Source organism: Sus scrofa, chromosome 7, assembly GCF_000003025.6.
Source record: "Sus scrofa isolate TJ Tabasco breed Duroc chromosome 7, Sscrofa11.1, whole genome shotgun sequence".
In the NCBI taxonomy this organism is placed as follows: domain Eukaryota; kingdom Metazoa; phylum Chordata; class Mammalia; order Artiodactyla; family Suidae; genus Sus; species Sus scrofa.
The window spans coordinates 52,845,533-52,864,315 of NC_010449.5; the positions used below are offsets into that span (position 1 = coordinate 52,845,533).

General features: G+C 39.5%; 1 protein-coding gene across 1 annotated transcript in view; it reads left to right on the forward strand.

Moving 5' to 3' along the window:
• The window catches only part of SEC11A (SEC11 homolog A, signal peptidase complex subunit), a 42,742-nt gene that overhangs the window by 16,266 nt on the left and 7,693 nt on the right, over window positions 1–18,783 (forward strand). Inside the window, exons 3-4 of the mRNA XM_021098904.1 lie at window positions 5,651–5,760; window positions 12,619–12,768. Coding sequence (XP_020954563.1) covers window positions 5,651–5,760; window positions 12,619–12,768 — 260 coding nt within the window. The remainder of the gene's footprint in view (window positions 1–5,650; window positions 5,761–12,618; window positions 12,769–18,783) is intronic.

Below are 18,783 nucleotides of genomic sequence, written 5' to 3' on the forward strand. Positions count from 1 at the left end.
TGTGGGTGTGGCCAAAAAATTACCTATCAGCGTTTATTTTGCTGAATTTTCTTTTGTAGGTTTTTCTTAAATTCTTATTATTTATTACTGTGTTTTTTAAACTGTCATGTGGATTATTTTAGTCACAGACCTTTAGGGGGAAGTATCCACATACTGTTTCCTGAAAGTTCAAAAGAAAAATGGCTTACACAGATACCCATACCATACCTACCAAGAAATATTGCATAGAACTTTGGTTGGCTTAATAACATTCTTTTCTAGTTACACCTTGTACACTGAAGAACATAATGTTCCAGTCACTTCTTAGAAAAAATAACGAGGCTGTTCAAATCAGCAGTTGTTATTCTACATATGTCACAATATTAATAGTTAGCTGGACGTAGCCACATGGTATGAGATGGTTAGGTAGCTGCCACCTTCTTTCTGCCAATACCAAAAAACTCATTGTTTTTCCCATAGATTCACTAGCATTCAGATATAGTGGTGAAGGAAGGTGGCAATGTGTTTGTCTTTTAAGTAAAGATTTTAGATTTTTGGCAGGAAAAGGGGGATAAAAGAGAGAAGAGTATGACATTTTCGAACTTTAGCTCAGAATATGTATTTTAGTAAATAGTGTGCTTCTGTCTAGGTTTTGGCTCACAGACCAACTTGGCAGTGTGCAAACAGTCACCTTGTCGGAAACATATACCAGTTATACATAGTGAGGGACTTTTAACCACTTTCTCTATTAAGAATGATGAGGAGGATCTTGATGAGATCACAATAATCGTTCTGTAGTGAAAAATAGTATTACATGTCTGAGGAAAAAAGAAGGGTAATTACAGTGACCTCCTTGCCAGGGACACAGAAAAGCAGAATTTTTTAAGTTTTTGATTTTTCTCTTAAAGGGCAGTCATTTTGGAGTTCGCGTGGTGGTTCAGAGAGTTGAGAACTTGGCTAGTATCCCTGAGAATTCAGGTTCAATCCCTGGCCTCGCTCAGTGGGTGAAGGATATGGCATTGCTGCAGGTTGCAGCATAGGTCACAGATGGGGCACAGATCCAGCTTTACTGTGGCTGTGATGTAGGCCACGCCTGTGATGTAGCTGCAGCTCTGATTTGACCCCTAGCCTGGGAACGTCCGTATTTGCTATAGGCTTGGCCCTTGAAAGAAAGAAAGAACAAACGAGGAGTTCCCATCATGGCTCAGTGGTTAACGAATCCGACTAGGAACCATGAGGTTGCGGGTTTGATCCCTGGCCTTGCTCAGTGGGTTAGGATCCATCGTTGCCGTGAGCTGTGGTGTAGGTCGCAGACGAGGCTCGGATCCTGCGTTGCTGTGGCTCTGGTGTAGGCTGGCAGCTACAGCTCCGATTCGACTCCTAGCCTGGGAACCTCCATATGCCACGGAAGCGGCCCAAGAAATGGCAAAAAAAAAAAAAAAAAAGAAAGAATTAACGAACGAACAAGAGAGATAGAAAGTTGTTTTTATTAGATAGCCCACTGTTCTGGCAATGCTGCATCTGTCCTCTTCTGAAAATGGGAAGATTTTCCTCAGCGAAACAGGTGTGAACCGGTTGACAGTTGCTTGCTTTTTTTTTTTTTTTTTTTTTTTTTTTTTTTTCATTTTTTAAGGTTTTATTGAAGTATAGTTGATTTACAATGCTGTGATAATTTCTGCTGTAACACAAAGTGATTCAGTTACATACAACACTTAGCTATTTTTAGTTTTCAGTGTGAATTTTTTGTGTTTCTCTGCAGAAATACTAATATGTTTGATTATGGGATGGATATTGCCTGCTAGGGATGTTATATAATACATGGCATGTTTGAGTATTAACTTTTCAAAATCTGGCCAATTCTGAATTCTGAAGCATTTCTGACCCCCAAGGATTTTAAATGAGGAATCATGAAACTGTGTTTTTTAGTTTTTCTGGAATCCCACAGCCCTTCCTTCAGTGATTCTGGATTGTGACCCATAATCTACTGTCCTCACCAGTACTATAGGTGGCTTTTTTAGCCTGGAGAGTTTGGAAAATAGAGCCTTTAGCTGAATTCCTGACTGCTGATCCACTGTTGACTATAATAACTTTTTTTTTTTTGTCTTTTTAGGGCCACACCTGCAGCATATGAGGTTCCCAGACCAGGGGTTGAATCAAGAGCTGCAGCCCCCGGCCTACACCACAGTCACAGCAACGTCAGATCCGAGCTGTGTCTGTGACCTACACTACAGTTTACGGCAACGCTGGATCCTGAACCCACTGAGCGGGGCCAGGGATTGAACCTGCATCCTCATGGATACTAGTCAGATTTGTTTCCGCTGAGCCACGACAGGAACTCCTTGACCATAATCACTTTTAAGAAACTAGTTTTCCTGCTTTTAGTCTCTCCCACCCTACTCTAAATTTGTCTTTGGAATAAAAATATCTTTTTTTTTTTTTTTTTTTTTTTTTTTGTCTTTTAAAAAGCTGCCCTCTTGAGATGGCATTTCAGAGACCTGAGTTCTAGCAGCTGCTATTCTGCCTACCAATAGCTGTGCAGCCATGAGTGCATCACTTAGCCTGTCTGTGCCTCAGTTTTCTCACCATAAATGAGAGTGTCAAACTGGTTTCAGGTCACACATCATATTACTATATTATATCATATGCTCATATTTTTATATTACTCAAAGAATAGTAAATGCTTCTCAGTGTTTGTTAGAAAGTGTCCATATTTTCTTTTTTTGTGGATGACATTAACTGTCTTGATAGAGTATGTCATGCTTCACTGGAGGTGTATTTTCTGGCCATTAACGTGGACTTAAGAAAAAAACCTAAACAACTTATTTTTGAATAGGTGATACTTGTACTTAGTAAAAGCTTTAAAAACCTGAAGCATACATATTGGAAAGTATTTTCCTTCCACTTTGACTTTTGGTTCCTCGTCTCAAAGGCAGCCTCTGTCCCCAGTTTCTTGCATATGCTTCCAGAGATTATACATTTATAATAATATGCAACCTGAAAAATGTTTTAAATATGCAGGAAAAACAGATTAATTGAAGGGAGAAAATAGAAAATCATTTAAGAGAGCTAACATCCTCATCATAATAGATAATAGATGGAACAATGGAACTCCTTAAATATCTTAAATTTTTATTTATCAAGTATACTTCAATAAAGCTGATTTAAAAAAAAAAAAAAAAGAATGCTTGAGTGAGTCCCCGTTGCGGCTCATGGTAACGAAGCCAACTAGTATCCATGAGGACAAGGGTTCAGCCCCTGACCCTTCTCAGTGGGTCAAGGATCCAGAATTGCCATGAATTGTAGTGTGGTTTGCAGACATGGCTTCGGTCTGGTGTTGCTGTGGTGGCTTTGGTGTAGGCCCGCAGCTGCAACTCTGATTTGACCCCTAGCCTGGGTACTTTCATTTGCTGCAGGTGCAGCCCTAAAAAGCAGGAAAAAAAAGAAACTTGAAAAAATAGTAAACACCTGTAAGCGATCATAGATTTATCAATTTTTAACATTTTTTTCATAGTCATTCTGTGTGCATTTATGTATATATATGTGCATTCGTGTATATATATATAATTTTTTTTTCTGAATAGTTCGAAACAAGTTACAAATATGACAGTTCACTCCCTAACTACTGCTACTAGCTAATTACTGCCAGGCATGCACCTCTTAGGAATAAGAACAGTGTCCGACATATCAGGATACCATTATCACATCTATAAAAATTAACACTAATTTGCTAGTATCATTTGTCATATTTGAGTTTCCTCAGTTGACCATAAAATGTCTTTTATATTTAGGGTTTTTTTCTTATATACATCTTTTTCTTTTGAACCAAGATCCAATCAAAGTTTATGCATTACATTTGCTTATTATGTCTCTAGTTCTTTTTAATCTAGAATAGTCTCCCATCTTTATTTTCATGGAGTTGAATTTTTTTCTTTTTGTCTTTTTAGGGCCGTACCCACAGCATGTGAAAGTTCCCTGGCTTGGGGTCCAATTAGAGCTGCAGCTGCCAGCCTAAGCCACAGCCACAGCAACACAGGGTCCAAACAAGACTGCAACCTATACCACAGCTCACAGCAACACTGGATCCTTAACCCACTTAGCAAGGCTAGGGATCGAACCTGAAACCTCATGGATGTTAGTTTGGTTTGTGACCACTGAGCCACCATGGGAGCTCTCGGACATTGAATTTTTAAAGACTAAAACAGTTGTCTTATAGAATGTCCACATGCACATATATTTTTTTAAAATAAGAGGGATGAACTTGTATATATTTTTGAAACTTCTTTTTTTCACTTAAAAATGTTTTATGAATGTCTTTTTCTTTTTATGGCTGCACCTGTGGCATATGGAAAGGCCTGGTCCAGGCATCACATCTAAGCTGCAGCTGAGACCTATGCCACAGCCCCTGCAACACCAGATACAAACCACATCTACAACCTGTGCTGCAGGTTACTGCAACATTGGATCCTTAATCCCTGATTGAGGCCACAAATCGAACCTGTATCCTCACAGAGACAATGTCAGGTCCTTAACCCTGACCCACCAGGCCCTCCGGTTCCCACTGAACCACAACAGGAACTCCACGAATGTCTTTTTAGGTTCACATTTTTGGTCATCCATTCAAGTTTCCATAATCTGAGATTAACATTCTTCTTCAGATTTCTTCCAGTACTCTTCAGCACCATCTTCTACTTCCTTGAACTGTTTGCCCTAATGTCCAGTCACCTCTTATTTTTATTAATGATCCAATCTTAGTCCAGCACAATTGGCTTACATTATTTCTCTCACTTGAAATGTTTTTCTGGCCTCGTATCTGCTTATTCAAGTCATACAATTTTAAAATTTGTCGAGCAGTGGAACTTTAATAAGACATAAAGCTGGCCCCAAGTTCTTACTCTGTGACTGACAAGCAGTATGACTTTGATGAAGTCATTTCCTTTCTCTGAGACCACTTCCCAAGTTATAAAATGAGGGATGGAGTTAAATGTCATTAAATAGCCCATACTCATCAAATGACAAATATTGTAGAAAAGTACTAGATGGGTTTAGAACAGAAGTCTGTTGCTGTTGGCTGGTGTTTATCGTGGATGTGATTGAGTTTAAGCTGAATGGTTGTGAAGCCCAAATGAAGTAATTTATGGCAAAAGTTCTGAAAACAATGTTATCATATAAATGTTATGTGTTTTAGTAAACAAAACAAAGCAGGATACTTTGAGTGAGAGAAAGAGGTCTGTTTTGGAGGCTGGTGTAATTATTACAGTATTTTAAAGAATATCTTAAGGAGTTCCTGTCATGGCACAGTGGAAACGAATCTGACTAGGAACCATGAGGTGGCGGGTTCGATCCCTGGCCTCACTCAGTGGGTTGAGGATCTGGCGTTGCCGTGAGCTGTGGTATAGGTCGCAGATGCATCTCGAATCTGATGTTGCTGTAGCTGTGGTGTAGGCCGGCAGCTGTAGCTCCAATTGGACCCCTAGCCTGGGAACTTCCATATGCCCCCAGTGTGGCCCCAAAAAGCAAAAAAATAAAAATTAAAAAATTAAAAAAAAAAAAGAGTATCTCAGAACTTCAGCTGCCCTAATAGTACTACTTGAAACTTTTAAATTGATACTGCTTTCACTTGCTTTCCTGGGAGGGGTAATTATGGCTCTCATCTTTTCTCTTATTCTTACAGCTCTATTATCAAGTCCTAAATTTTGGAATGATTGTCTCCTCGGCACTAATGATCTGGAAGGGATTAATGGTCATAACCGGAAGCGAAAGTCCAATTGTAGTGGTGCTCAGGTAACAATTTTTCTTCTCAAGGCACGGAATTGCATGCATTAGTTAGGAGAGAAATTGAGATATTGAATAACCTATGTATCATTCCTTTAGAAATGACTCTTTCCCAGAAAAGAGCCTGGAAGAAAATTGGTTACTATCTCTCAGTTATGAGAAATTCTCAACCTTGCTAGGTACTTTCCATTCAGACCCCCAAGGGGCTCATGACTTTTCTATGAAATGTTTACTATGCGAGCTTTATTTTTGGCACATCTTTTAAGAAAATGTTTCCGTGTACTTTATTTTCCTGAAATTCTTCTGTCTTCTTACATTCTTAACTTTGATATTTCAGGGCTGATATTAAGTTGTTAATTTACTGGATTATATATCATCCCCACAAATTAAGAATTCTGCAGCATGTTCTCAGTGTCAGTACAGAAGCATCACTAATTATTTCCATGTTTCCTGCTGACCTTTAAATTTCACTTCTAAATAGACTTTAGGAATTTTGAATATGTTAATTTCATCTCTTGAAGTGACAAATGTGCTGATTTTTTCTCCACTGTCTTCCTTCCCTATCCTTGTACGCATACACTTAATGATTTAAAAACCTAATTTAGCACCTCATTTTTGGAGAATTACCACTCGGTTATTTAATTGAATCATTGTAGTTCTGTCCTATTTGGGGCTTTATTATGTAAGCTATTCCAGATCTTTTCTGGAGATAATGGGGTATAAATCTAAAATAAATCAAATCATTAGCATCACCTAGAGCCTAGATAATAGTGCATTACTCTTAGCAAGATGAATTTGACTCTTTCATTGTCATTCTAGGAACTACTTCCAGCAAAAAGTAGTTGGAAGCTCTGAGTCTCCAGGGTCTTACTCCTACCTTACTCATACTCATACCTTACTCATACTCATACCTTACTCATACTCATACCTTACTCATACTCATACCTTACTCATACTCATACCTTACTCATACTCATACTCAGACCTAAGGTATGAGTTTGTAGTAATCTGTTTATTAGTAATCAAATGCAACTGTGGTTTTAGAGATCCAGTGAAATTCTGGAATTTATCAGTTGGGAAAGCGTTTAATGTACTATTCTAGGAGTATAGAGACCTTGGTCGGTAGCTCATTCATTGTCTAACTACAACCTTGGGCAAGTCACTTATTCACTGAACCATAGTTGCCTCATGTATAAAATGAAGGCTAGACCCAGGTGACATCAGAAGTTCTCTTTCCAATTCTAAAATTATGTGGTCCTTTAAGTTTCTAGACATTCTTGAATTCAGCGGAGAGCTTCAATTTGTGAAGTGTTCAAACACTAACAGAAGGAGAAGCCACACTAATTGGCACTGTGGGGAAAAGATGTAGAAAAAGGGCCCAGGGAGGCTTCTTTTGGATATTCTTCTGGGATTATTTCACACTGAGTTCCCATCAGTGGAGATGTTTAAGGACAATCTAGTGACCTTTAAACTGGGAATGATGCAAAGAATAGGTGATTAGACTAAGGACCTGCTTAACACTTTGATGGTCCTGAAAATGTCAGTTGAGACTTAAAAAGGGTGTTTGGTTAAGTTCTTTGGTAGCTAGGTTATGTGTATACTAAACTTTTCTGATTGCCAATGCAGAGTTATGAAAAGAGACCAGGTCATATTAGAAGAGAATCTGGTCAAGACTGGAAGGAGCAGTCATTAGAAGAGGGTGATTTATGTGATTGGGTAGTATTTATGTGATTTCGTGAAACTTCAAAGGAATATAATTTTTACCTGGAGTAAAATGTATCTCAGAGGACTCTGGCCAACTGAGTATCCATTTTTAGGACTTTTGTGAATCCATTGAGGGTAAAGACAAATACTTTTTTATTATTTATTTTATTAACTGAATTTTCAGGAAACATTCAAAACTGATTTTTTTTCCCCTTTATAAAGCTGAAGTAAGTTTAATTTACATATAAATTATTTGTACATAACATTATAAAACTGGTCATGATTGATGTATTAAATTTAAATGTATAGTTTAATCACATAATAGTAAGAAGTTTGCTAATAATTTATTTAATTTTTTGTTTCTCCTGGTTGTTTCTTTAATGATCCTTTCACCACATGCTTTTATCTTTTTTTTTTTTTTTTTTTTTTTTTTTTTAATGGCAAGCACCCACAGCCTACAGAAGTTCCCAGGTCAAGGATTGAATCCAGGCCACAGCTGCAACCTACACCACAGCTGCAGCATCAGTGGATCCTTTAACCCACTGCACCAGGCTGGAGATCGAATTCACGCCTCTGCAACCACCTGAGTTGTTGAAGTCGGGTTCTTAATGTACTGTGCCATAGTGGGAACTCCTGCTTTTATCTGTTTTTAATTGCCATCTGTATCTGAATTCTTAATATATTTTTCTCATCCAACTTTATTCCTTGAATCTACACTCTTACTTTCTTTCTTTCTTTCTTTTTTTTTAGGGCTGCACCCATGCCATATGGAGATTCCCAGGCTAGGGGTCTAATCGGAGCTGTACCTGCCAGCCTAGGCCACAGCCACAACAACGCAGGATCCGAGCCACATCTGCAGCCTACACCACAGCTCACAGCAATGCCGAATCCTTAACCCACTGAGTGAGGCCAGGGATCAAACCTTTGTCCTCATGGATGCTAGTCAGATTCGTTAACCACTGTGCCACAACAGGAACTCCTCTACACTCTTATTTTCATCCTACACTAACATCTCTATCTGGTTGTTGACCAGGCACTTGAGACTCTTTCTAATAAAAGTGAAATTCATCTCCTTTTCCCACAAACCTGTTCGTCCTCCTATTTCTGTGACTGTCGTGGCCATCTGCTCAGTTGTCAGTGTTAAAAACCTAGGAATCATTCCCCATCCCCACTTCTGTCATATCCAGTTGGCCATCAGATTTGTTATTTTCCCTCTCTATTCTGCCCTTTTAATAGCTGTCTTACCTCTTGTTCTCTTTCAAGGCCTCATCATTTCATGACTGGGCTGTTGTAGTGACCTTTAAAAAAAAAAGTCCTTTTTTTTTTGCTTTTGCTTTTTAGGACTTCACCCACAGCATATGGAAGTTCCCAGGTGAGGGCTCAAATTGGAGCTGTAGCTGCCAGCCTACGCCACAGCCGCATTAACTCCAGACCCAAGCCACGTCTGCGACCTACACTGTAGCTCATGGCAATACTGGATCCCCGACCCACTGAGTGAGGCCAGCATCCTCATGGATATTATTTGGATTCATTCACACTGTGCCACAATGGGAACTCCAAAACAATACTTTTTTAATCAGAAAAAAGTTAATACATTTTCATTATATAAAATGTTGAAAACAAAACAAAAATCTAGATGATTAAATCACTCATAGTTGTGGGATAGAACCCCATTAACATTTTAGTCTCTTTTCATGTATATTACTTCCTGCATAATTGAAGTAATTCTGTATATGTATCCTTTTCTCAATCTTTTTCCCTTATCATTATCTTGTGTCCAGGTAGTTGCCAAGTATTTAATTATAAGTAATAGCCTGGACATTTGATCACCCAGTGTACTTTCTGATCTTTTCTAGTTTATTCATCAATTCAATAAATATTTGACTGTTTTCTATATATTCTGTAGCTGCTGCTTTTTTTTTTTTTTTTTTTTGTCTCTTTAGGGCCAAACCCATGGCATACGGAGGTTCCCAGGATTGAATCAGAGGTACAGCCGCCAGTCTCCAGCACAGCTATGGCAACTCTTGATCCAAGCTGCTTCTGCAACCTACACCTCAGTTCATGGCAACGCCGGATCCTTAAACCACTGAGCGAGGCCAGGGGTTGAACCCAAGTCCTCATGAATACTAGTCAGGTTCATTAATCACTGAGCCATAATGGGAACTCCATATATACACTATAGCTTCTGAAGTGATGTTTCTTAAGTGCAAATATGGTGATGAGACTCCTTGCTTAAAATTCTTGAGTGCTTCAGAGGCAATTCAGCATAGTGAGAATTGACTCCCTTGGTTCAAAATGCACCTTTATCATTTAAAAAAAAAATTTCTGGCCACGCCCATAACATGGGAAAGTTCCTGGGCCAGGGATTGAACCTGTGCCACGGTAGTGACTCAAGCCTCAGCAGTAACAATGCCAGATCCCTAACCTACTGTGCCCCAGAGAGAATGCCATCGCTTTTTTGATTTTTAACTCTAGGCCATTTTAGCCTCAGTCTCCCTATCTATAGAGTTGGGATAATAAAAGTACCTACATCATAGACTTGTGCTGAAGATTGTTAAAAAAATCAATCAGGAGTTCCTGTCGTGGTGCAGTGGTTAACAAATCCGACTAGGAACCATGAGGTTGTGGGTTCGGTCCCTGGCCTTGCTTAGTGGGTTAAGGATCTGGTGTTGCCATGAGCTGTAGTGTAGGTCGCAGATGTGGCTCGGATCCCATGTTGCTGTGGCTCTGGTGTAGGCCGATGGTTACAGCTCCCATTCAACCCCTAGCCTGGGAACCTCCATATGCCACGGGAGCGGCTCAAGAAATGGCAAAAAGACCAAAAAAAAAAAAAAAAAAAAAAAAAAAAAAAAAAAAAAAATCAATCAATCGAACAAACAAAAAACACTTGGATGGAGTTTCTGCTATGGCACAGTGGATTAAGAATCCAACTATAGTAGCTTGGGTAGCTGTGGAGGTGCAGGTACAATCCCTGGCCTGGCACAGTTAATTAAAGGATCCCGAATTGCTGCATGTGCAGTATAGATTGCTGCTGTAGCCCGGATTCAGCCCCTTGTCTGGGGGCTTTCATATGCCATGGGTGCAGCCATTTAAAAAAAAAAAAAAAAAAAACCACAAACACTTAAATTAACACTTTACAAATGTGTTCCATAAAGATGAGTCAGTCAACCGGAACAACTCAGCTTTTATCCATTTTATTTATACAATTTTCAAGCAAGGTTTTATTTGAACAAAGGATGTCATTGATTTAAAAACAATGAATTTGAATTCCCATCGTGGCTCGGTGGAAACAAATCTGACTAGGATCCATGAGGATGCAGGTTCAGTCTCTGGCCTAGCTCAGTGGGTTAAGAATCCAGAATTGCCGTGAGCTGTGGCGTAGGTTGCAGACAAGGCTTGGATCTGGCATTGCTGTGGCTGTGGCATAGGCCAACGGCTACAGTTCTGATTTGACCCCTAGCCTGGGAACTTCCATCTGCGGAGAGTGCGGCCCTAAAAAAGGCAAAAAATAAAAATAAAAACAGTGAACCAAAATAAAAACATGGAAATTTCAATTCTAGAATACCTTCGGTAACATTTTCGCCAAACACATGTTCTCTCCTAAGCCACAGCTGCAGCAATGCCAGATCCTTAACCCACTGGGCTAGGGATCGAACCTGTGTTCCAGCACCCCCAAGACACAGCCGATACCCTTGTGCCACAGTGGGAACTGCCCCACAAGTAATCTTAACAAAAATTTCAAGAATAAACATGTATTGAAAAATCTATATTTCTAGTGATTCCCAAATTTTGCTATATATTAGAATCACCTGGGATTTTTACAAAATACCGATGCCAGCTTCCCATCCCCAGGGATTCTGACTGAAGTGGTTTGAGATATGATTTGGACATGGGGATTTTTAAGTTTCCTAGGTGATTCTTTTTTTTTTTTTTTTTTGTCTTTTTGCCTTTTCTAGGGCCGCACCGGTGGCATATGGAGGTTCACAGGCTAGGGGTCCAATCAGAGCTGTAGCCACCAGCCTATACCAGAGCCACAGCAATGCGGGATCCAAGCCGGGTCTGCAACCTACACCACAGCTCACAGCAACACCAGATCCCCAACCCACTGAGCAAGGCCAGGGATCAAACCTGTAACCTCATGGTTCCTAGTCGGATTCGTTAACCACTACGCCACCACGGGAACTCCTCTAGGTGATTCTTGTGTGCAGCCGAGTTTGGGAACCACTGCCATATACCTTTATGTATGTAGAGGGACTAGAGTCTTCAAACAGAAGTGTTCAGACTTAGTCATTGTTCCTGTATTGGATTTTATTCCTTGTCTACCCATTTTTTTCTTGCTAAATTTATTGTTATTTTGAAAACTGGAGCTTGAGTTTCTGAAAACAATACTGATGGGATACTTCTTCACAGAAAGAAAAGTTTCATTAAAGTGCAAACATCTTAGGACTTCAGAAGACCTTGGTATAGGGTAGAACAGATGAAAGGTGAGAAGACACTCCAGAATTTTTTCTTCACTGACTACCATGGAATTGAATTATTTCCTCGTTTCTGAAATTCTTAGGCAAAAATCTCTGCTCTTGTCTTGGTTTTCTTTTTAGGGTAAGTAAATAAATTGATAGCACAAGTATTATCTCTGTAGCTGACTATTCTTTGACTTGAGGAGCTGTTTTTCCATCTGGTTGGGTTGATACCATAAGGTCATCTTTGGTCTGTATCTTTATAAATGGCAAAAGAAGAAGATCCAGTTCTCATTTGAATATTTGAATATCTTTAGCGTTTTCAGATGAAGTGAGAATAAGGACCGTGATGATAAAGTTCATTCTATTGTATTTCATTTGTCGCTTGAAATTTTAAAAGGTTAAAGAATTAGTAACATTGCCCTTTTCAAAATTTAAGCTTCTTTGAATAGTAATGTTTGAAAAGGAACTAGTTAATGAAGGAAACCTTTAGTGTGTATACTATTAGTATAACTCATTAGTCTGTGGAAACTGTTTGGAGGCTAATACACATTGATGTTGATGTATTTGTTAAGCTCATTTGTTTAGATAATTCTTTCAGCATATTCCAGAGATGATACTTTCCATTGTTTTGTTGAATATCTAACTTTGAGAGTAAATTTAATCTGAGACTTCATTTCCTATTCTGTTCTTCTTTCATTCCCAGTGGCAGCATGGAACCTGCATTTCATAGAGGTGATCTTCTCTTTCTAACAAATCGAGTTGAAGATCCCATACGAGTTGGAGAAATTGTTGTTTTTAGGATAGAAGGAAGAGAGATTCCCATAGTTCACCGAGTCTTGAAGATTCATGAAAAGTATGTGCTCTTCACTATATTGTCTCTGTTTTAAAATATTTTTATGTTTTAGTGTTTGCAGTATTTAATTTTGATAACCTAAAAATTAAGAAAAAAAGGTATGTGGGAGTTTCTGCCATGACTCAGTGATTAACAAACCTGACTAGCATCCATGAGGATGTGGGTTTGATCCCTGGCCTCAGTGGGTTAAGGATCCGGCATTGCCGTGAGCTGTGGTGTAGGTCACAGACTCAGCTTGGATCTTGTGTGGCTGTAGCTGTGGCGTAGGCTAGTGGCTACAGCTCTAAATTGACCCCTAGTCCCTGAGAACCTCCATATGCTGCAGGTGCGGCCCTAAAAAGACAAGATTGAAAAAGAAAGTAAGAAAAAGTGTGTATGGGGGGAGTCTCCACTTCTAGATCCTTCTTCCAATCTTTTTTCTTTTTTTTTGGCCATGCCCATGGCATGTGAAGGTTCCTGGGCCAGGGATCAAAACCCACACCACAGCAGCGACAATGTCAGATGCTTAACCCCACTAAGCCACCAGGGAACTCCCCAATCCATTTTTGTAAATGTCTAAAGATTTGGAAAACTAATACTTATTTATTCATTTATTTCCCTAAAGTTTTTTTTTGGAGATTTTTCTTGGTTCCCTTCTACTTCCTAACCAGGTCAGTAACCCTGTATATAGCTCCAGAAAAAACATGACATAAGGATTGATCCCAAATAGGATTTTCTGATATAATGGATGAGGTAGCCCTAATCTTTCAAAAACAAACCTTTAAGGCAATCTCACAGGCAAAATAAGAATAATTTAATTAACTTTTTCGAATTCCAAAAAATTTTCTGAAATCTAATAAGTTATTCTTGTAAATATTGTCTCTTGCATTTTAGAATTGAAAAAGACGTATGAAAAACCTTTAGAATCCCCTATGGTGGAGAAGGGACATAACAATGAGCAAAAAATGTCACCTCTCTGGGTCTCAGTTACCCTGCCTGTAGGAGAAAGAAGTTAAGGAAGATGAATTATAAGATTCCCTGGGTTGGAGTCCCGTTGTGGCTCAGCGGTAACAAACCCGACAAGTATCCATGAGGACACGTGTTTGATCCCTGGCCTCGCTCAGTGGGTTAAGGATCTGGCGTTGCCGTGAACTCTGGTGTAGGTCGCAGACACTGTTTGGATCTGGCATTGCTGTGGCTGTGGCGTAGGCTGGCGGCTGCAGCTCCAATTGAACCCCTAGCCTGGAAACCTCCATATGCCATGGGTGTGGCCCTAAAAGGACAAAGAGAGAGAGATCCTCGGGTTCTCAGCTTATGCCTTCCTGCGCCACTATATACTCCTCACCCCCTCCTTTCAAAATCTGCAATATTTCTGGTTAAGGAAAACTTTAGAAGGGAAGGAAAGAAAGAAATGAAGGAAAAGGGAGTGTCCTGGAAGACATACAGAGGGCAGTGAAACAATGGAGTGATGTAGGTTCTTGAGCACGAGGAAGCCCTAAATAAATACTGCCTCATTCTTACCACCCTCTCAAGTCGCTTGTTTTCTCCACTTGCGGAAGAAGGAACTGTCAGCTGTTGCTTTTGAAAATCCCTGTAAACATTCTTGTTTAGAAGAATTTGTCTTCATTGATAAAGATCTGACTGCTTTTTCCCCATACTTCAGGGTACTGAAAGAGTATAATTTTAAAATGGCACTCTCTTACTGACTAGGAAGGAACAACTTTTTTTTTTTTTTTTTTTTTTTAGAATCGTGAACGTTTATTCAGTGTACGTAGTGTTTTCCAAATTCGCAAAGTGGATTTGTGTTATTTGTTCTCAGCATTGCCTGTTATAAACAAATTCACAACTTTCCCCTGAACTTATCAGAGAAAATCAAATTAAACTCAAGACCTGCTTCGGGCAGAAGTTGCCCATTTTTATGCATGATCCTTTGAAATTGAGTTTTTGTTTTGTTTGTTTTTTAGGGCTGCACCTGCGGCATATGGAGGTTCCCAGGCTAGGGGTTGAATCAGAGCTGTACCTGCCACAGCAAAGCAGGATCCGAGCTGCATCTGCACCATACACCACAGTTGACAGCAACGCCTCGGCCAGGGATCAAACCTGCATCTTCATGAATACTAGTTGGATTCGTTTCCATTGGACCACAATGGGAATTCCTGAGATTGAGCTTTTTATTTTAAAATAGTTATCTTGGAAATTCCCACCATAGCTCAGTGGTTAATGAATCTGACTAGGAGCCATGAGGTTGCAGGTTCTATCCCTGGCCTCGCTCAGTGGGTGAAGGATCCGGTGTTGCCGTGAGCCATGGTGTAGGTTGCAGACGTGGCTCAGATCCTGCTGTGGCTGTGGCTGTGGTGTAGGCCGGCAGCTACAACTCCGATTGGACCCCAGCCTAGGAACCTCCGCGTGCCGAGGGTGCGGCCCTAGAAAAGACAAAAAAAATAAAATAGTTATTTCAGGGCAGGCTCATTGGCAGATATGTCAATTATAGATTCCTTAAATTTCAAAAATAGTTTTTAACAGAATTCTGAATATTTTAAAGTGTATGGGGATTTTTTGTTTGTTTGTAATCTAAGGTTATTGGTCATTTACTTTGACATTTGAGGTGCCTTCCATTTGCACTCTTGTTTAGATAACAGATCCTATTAATCTTCCAAAGTTTCCAATTTCCTTTTTTGCTGGGGGGAACATAAAATACCTTGTAGTAATAATCATTTGATTTAATAAGATTAACAGGGAGTTCTCTGGTAGTCTAGTTGTTAGGACTCAGCACTTTCACTGCTACGGCCCTGGGTTCAATCCCTGGTCTGGGACCTGAGATCCTACATCAGACTGCTGCATGTTGCAGCATTGTTCTTAATTATGGGACCAAGTGACGTCAAAATGGATCAGGTTCTTGTAGTAAATGAATGTTTTCAAGCTGGTTTTTGCACTGCTGTTTGTTTCTTTCATCTGTACCTTGTTTTAATAAATAAAATCCTGAGCTTTAAGAATAGGCGTAAGAATTGTTCAGCTGACTTCTCTCTTTTCTTATTCGTCCTTTCCTTCTCCATCTGCTTTTATGTAATTTTGTAAATTTATAAATATAATATAAAGCCCTTTGTTTAATATATTGAATCTCCATCTTGTGAACATTCTTTTGGGTAGGGGGGCAGGGGAAATGAACCTGACTAGTATCCATGAGGACGCCGGTTCGAATCCCTGGCCTCACTCAGCGGGTTAAGGATCTGGCATTGCCGTGAGCTGTGGTGTAAGTCACAAATGTGGCTCGGATCCCATGTTGCTTGGCTGTGGCTTAGGCCCACTGCTATAGCTCTGTAGCTTTGATTCAGCCCCTAGGCTGGGAACCTCCGTATGCCACGGGTATGGCCCTAAGAAGACAAAAAAAAAAAAAAGTATCTGGAAGGAGAAATTTCACACTGGCGTGACTTAGTCCTTAGCTTTGCTTTTTCTGTGCACAATATTTTGCACCCATTTAGCTCTTGGGTTCTTTATCTTATCTAATTGGTTAGTTCCTTCTTCCTGACATCATAGTATTGTGATGGTTGGATTAAATTGTTAATGCTTTGAGCTCCTTGGAGGTGATAATATTAAATATTTAGCTGCTGTGCTAGCCAGGGAAAAGTCCCATATAAATGTCTAGTCAATCAGTATTTGGGGCCTGTGGGTTGTGAAGTGCTACAGCGGGTGTTCATAGCAGGCCTGAAGGAGCTGGTTGCCTCCAGAGAGTATTTCTTGCACTATTAAGTAGATGAAGGAGGAGTTCCCGTCATGGTGCAGCAGAAGCAAATCCAACTAGGAAGCATGAGGTTGCGGGTTTGATCCCTGGCCTTGCTTGGTGGGTTAAGGAACTGGTGTTGCTGTGAGCTGTGGTACAGGTTGCAGACGCAGCTTATAAAGTAGTTGAAGAAAACCTATGCTTTTTCGAACAACTATAGTAGTCTTTCCTGATTACATCCCAAAGGGGGCAAATTGTATTTCTTTGTTTTGTTGGCAAATCAAGTCTTTGGAAATAGCCTGGGTCCCTCCCCCCCCCCCTTTTTTTTTTTTTTTGCTTTTTAGGGCCACACTTGCGGCATATGGAGGTTCCCAGGCTAGGGATCTAGTCGAAGCTACAGCTGCCAGCCTACACCACAGCCACAACAATGCCAAATCCAGGCTTCATCTGTGACCTATACCATGGCTCCCAGCAACACCAGATCCTGAACCCACTGAGCAAGGCCAGGGATCGAACCCGAAACCTCATGATTCCTAGTTGGATTCATTTCTGCTGCACCATGATGGGAACTCCTAGTCCAGGTCTCTTGTAGCATCCCTTTCCTCTCCTGAGAAGTTCCCATTTCCCATTTTTCCTTTCCCCACATTTGGTTTTGCTTTTCTGCCTCTATGGGGCTGCTGTTACTTCCTGGTTGAACTGACTTTTCCTTCTTGCTGCTCCTGACTTTCACTCTTGGCACCTGTCCTCTTTTACCCTCTGGGATTTTTCAGACATTCTTTCACTTACCGAGTTGTCAACTACAGATTATTTTTCTCTGTATATTTGCATTTTTTTTCTAATTGGAATCTCATTTTTAATGAGACTGTTTGCACTTGACTGTTTTGGGTGTTCGCAACACCTCCCAATTTAGTTTTATCTCCCAATTTAGTTTTAGATGATTTAGTGTCTAGTGAGCCAGTTTCTGGCTTAGAATCTAAGTAGATATTAGTCAGTAGGAGTTGCAGCTATTTTAACATAGCCTTTATCAACTGTAAGGTATACTTTGCTTTCAATTTTTTTTTTTTTTTTTTTTTTTTTTTTTTTAGGGCCTCACCCGCAGCGTATGGAGGTTCCCAGGCTAGGGGTCTAATCAGAGCTGTAGCCACCAGCCTACACCACAGCCACAGCACAAAGGATCCAAGCCACATCTGTGACCTACACCACAGCTCATGGCAACGTCAGATCCTTAACCCACTGAGCGAGGCCAGGGATTAAACTTGCAACCTCATGGTTCTTAGTCGGATTCGTATCTGCTGCACCATAATAGGAAGTCCTTGTATCAATTAAATTTTAAGATTACTAGAAGCCTCATGGTTCTTTAGTAGAATTAAACTAATCATTACCTGATCCAGTAAGATGATGTTTCTATAAACACTGACATGTAAAAATAATGTATGTTTATTGGAGAAAAAAATTAGAAGCTTAAAGAAAAGCCATAGATAGTTGCTGTTTACACCTTGGCTTGTCATTTTAGACCTTGTTTAATATCGTTCGTTTTTACTTTTTTTTTAATGTGAAGAATTTCTAGCATGTACAAAAGCAGACAAAACAGTATAATGAACTTCCATGTATGTACCAGTCACCCAGTCCCAATAATTATTAGTCTGTAGCCAATTCTGCCCCACCTACCCTACCACCTCTTCCCATTCTCCTGCCTGTGTTATTTTGAATCAAATCCTAGATATCGTGTGATATCATATGTAAATATTTCAATAAATATCTATAAAGCATAACCAATGAACTTCTAACTTTTTAAAAAATTTTGTTTGAACCCAGATTCAAAGAACGTCCACAGTTGCAGTTGGTTAATATGGCTTTATAATCTCTTTTATTTAACCTATAAATTCCTTCTCTAATTTTCTTTGTTCCTTATTTTTCTTTGTTCCTTATTGGTTGAAGAAACTGGGTCATTCAGTAGTTTTCCCATAGTCTTCATTTTGCAGATTATATCCTCTAGGGTAGTTTAATGTGTTCCTTTTTTTTATTATTATTTCTGGAAAATTGGTGGTTTGTGTTTATTTTAATATAAAAATGAGATTATACTCTACATGCTGTTTTGTAATATTTCTTCACTTTATAAAATTTGTATGATCTTTAATATCATTAAATGTTCTTCTATATCATCCTCCTTAATGCTTGCATGATTTCAACTCCTGTTAGACTGAGCTTGTTTCCAGTTTCTTGCTATTATAAACAGTTCAGCTATGAACATCCTTTTAGCTAAATAAATAATTATTTGGATATTGGGAATGATGATAAAATGCCACGGTTTCCACAGG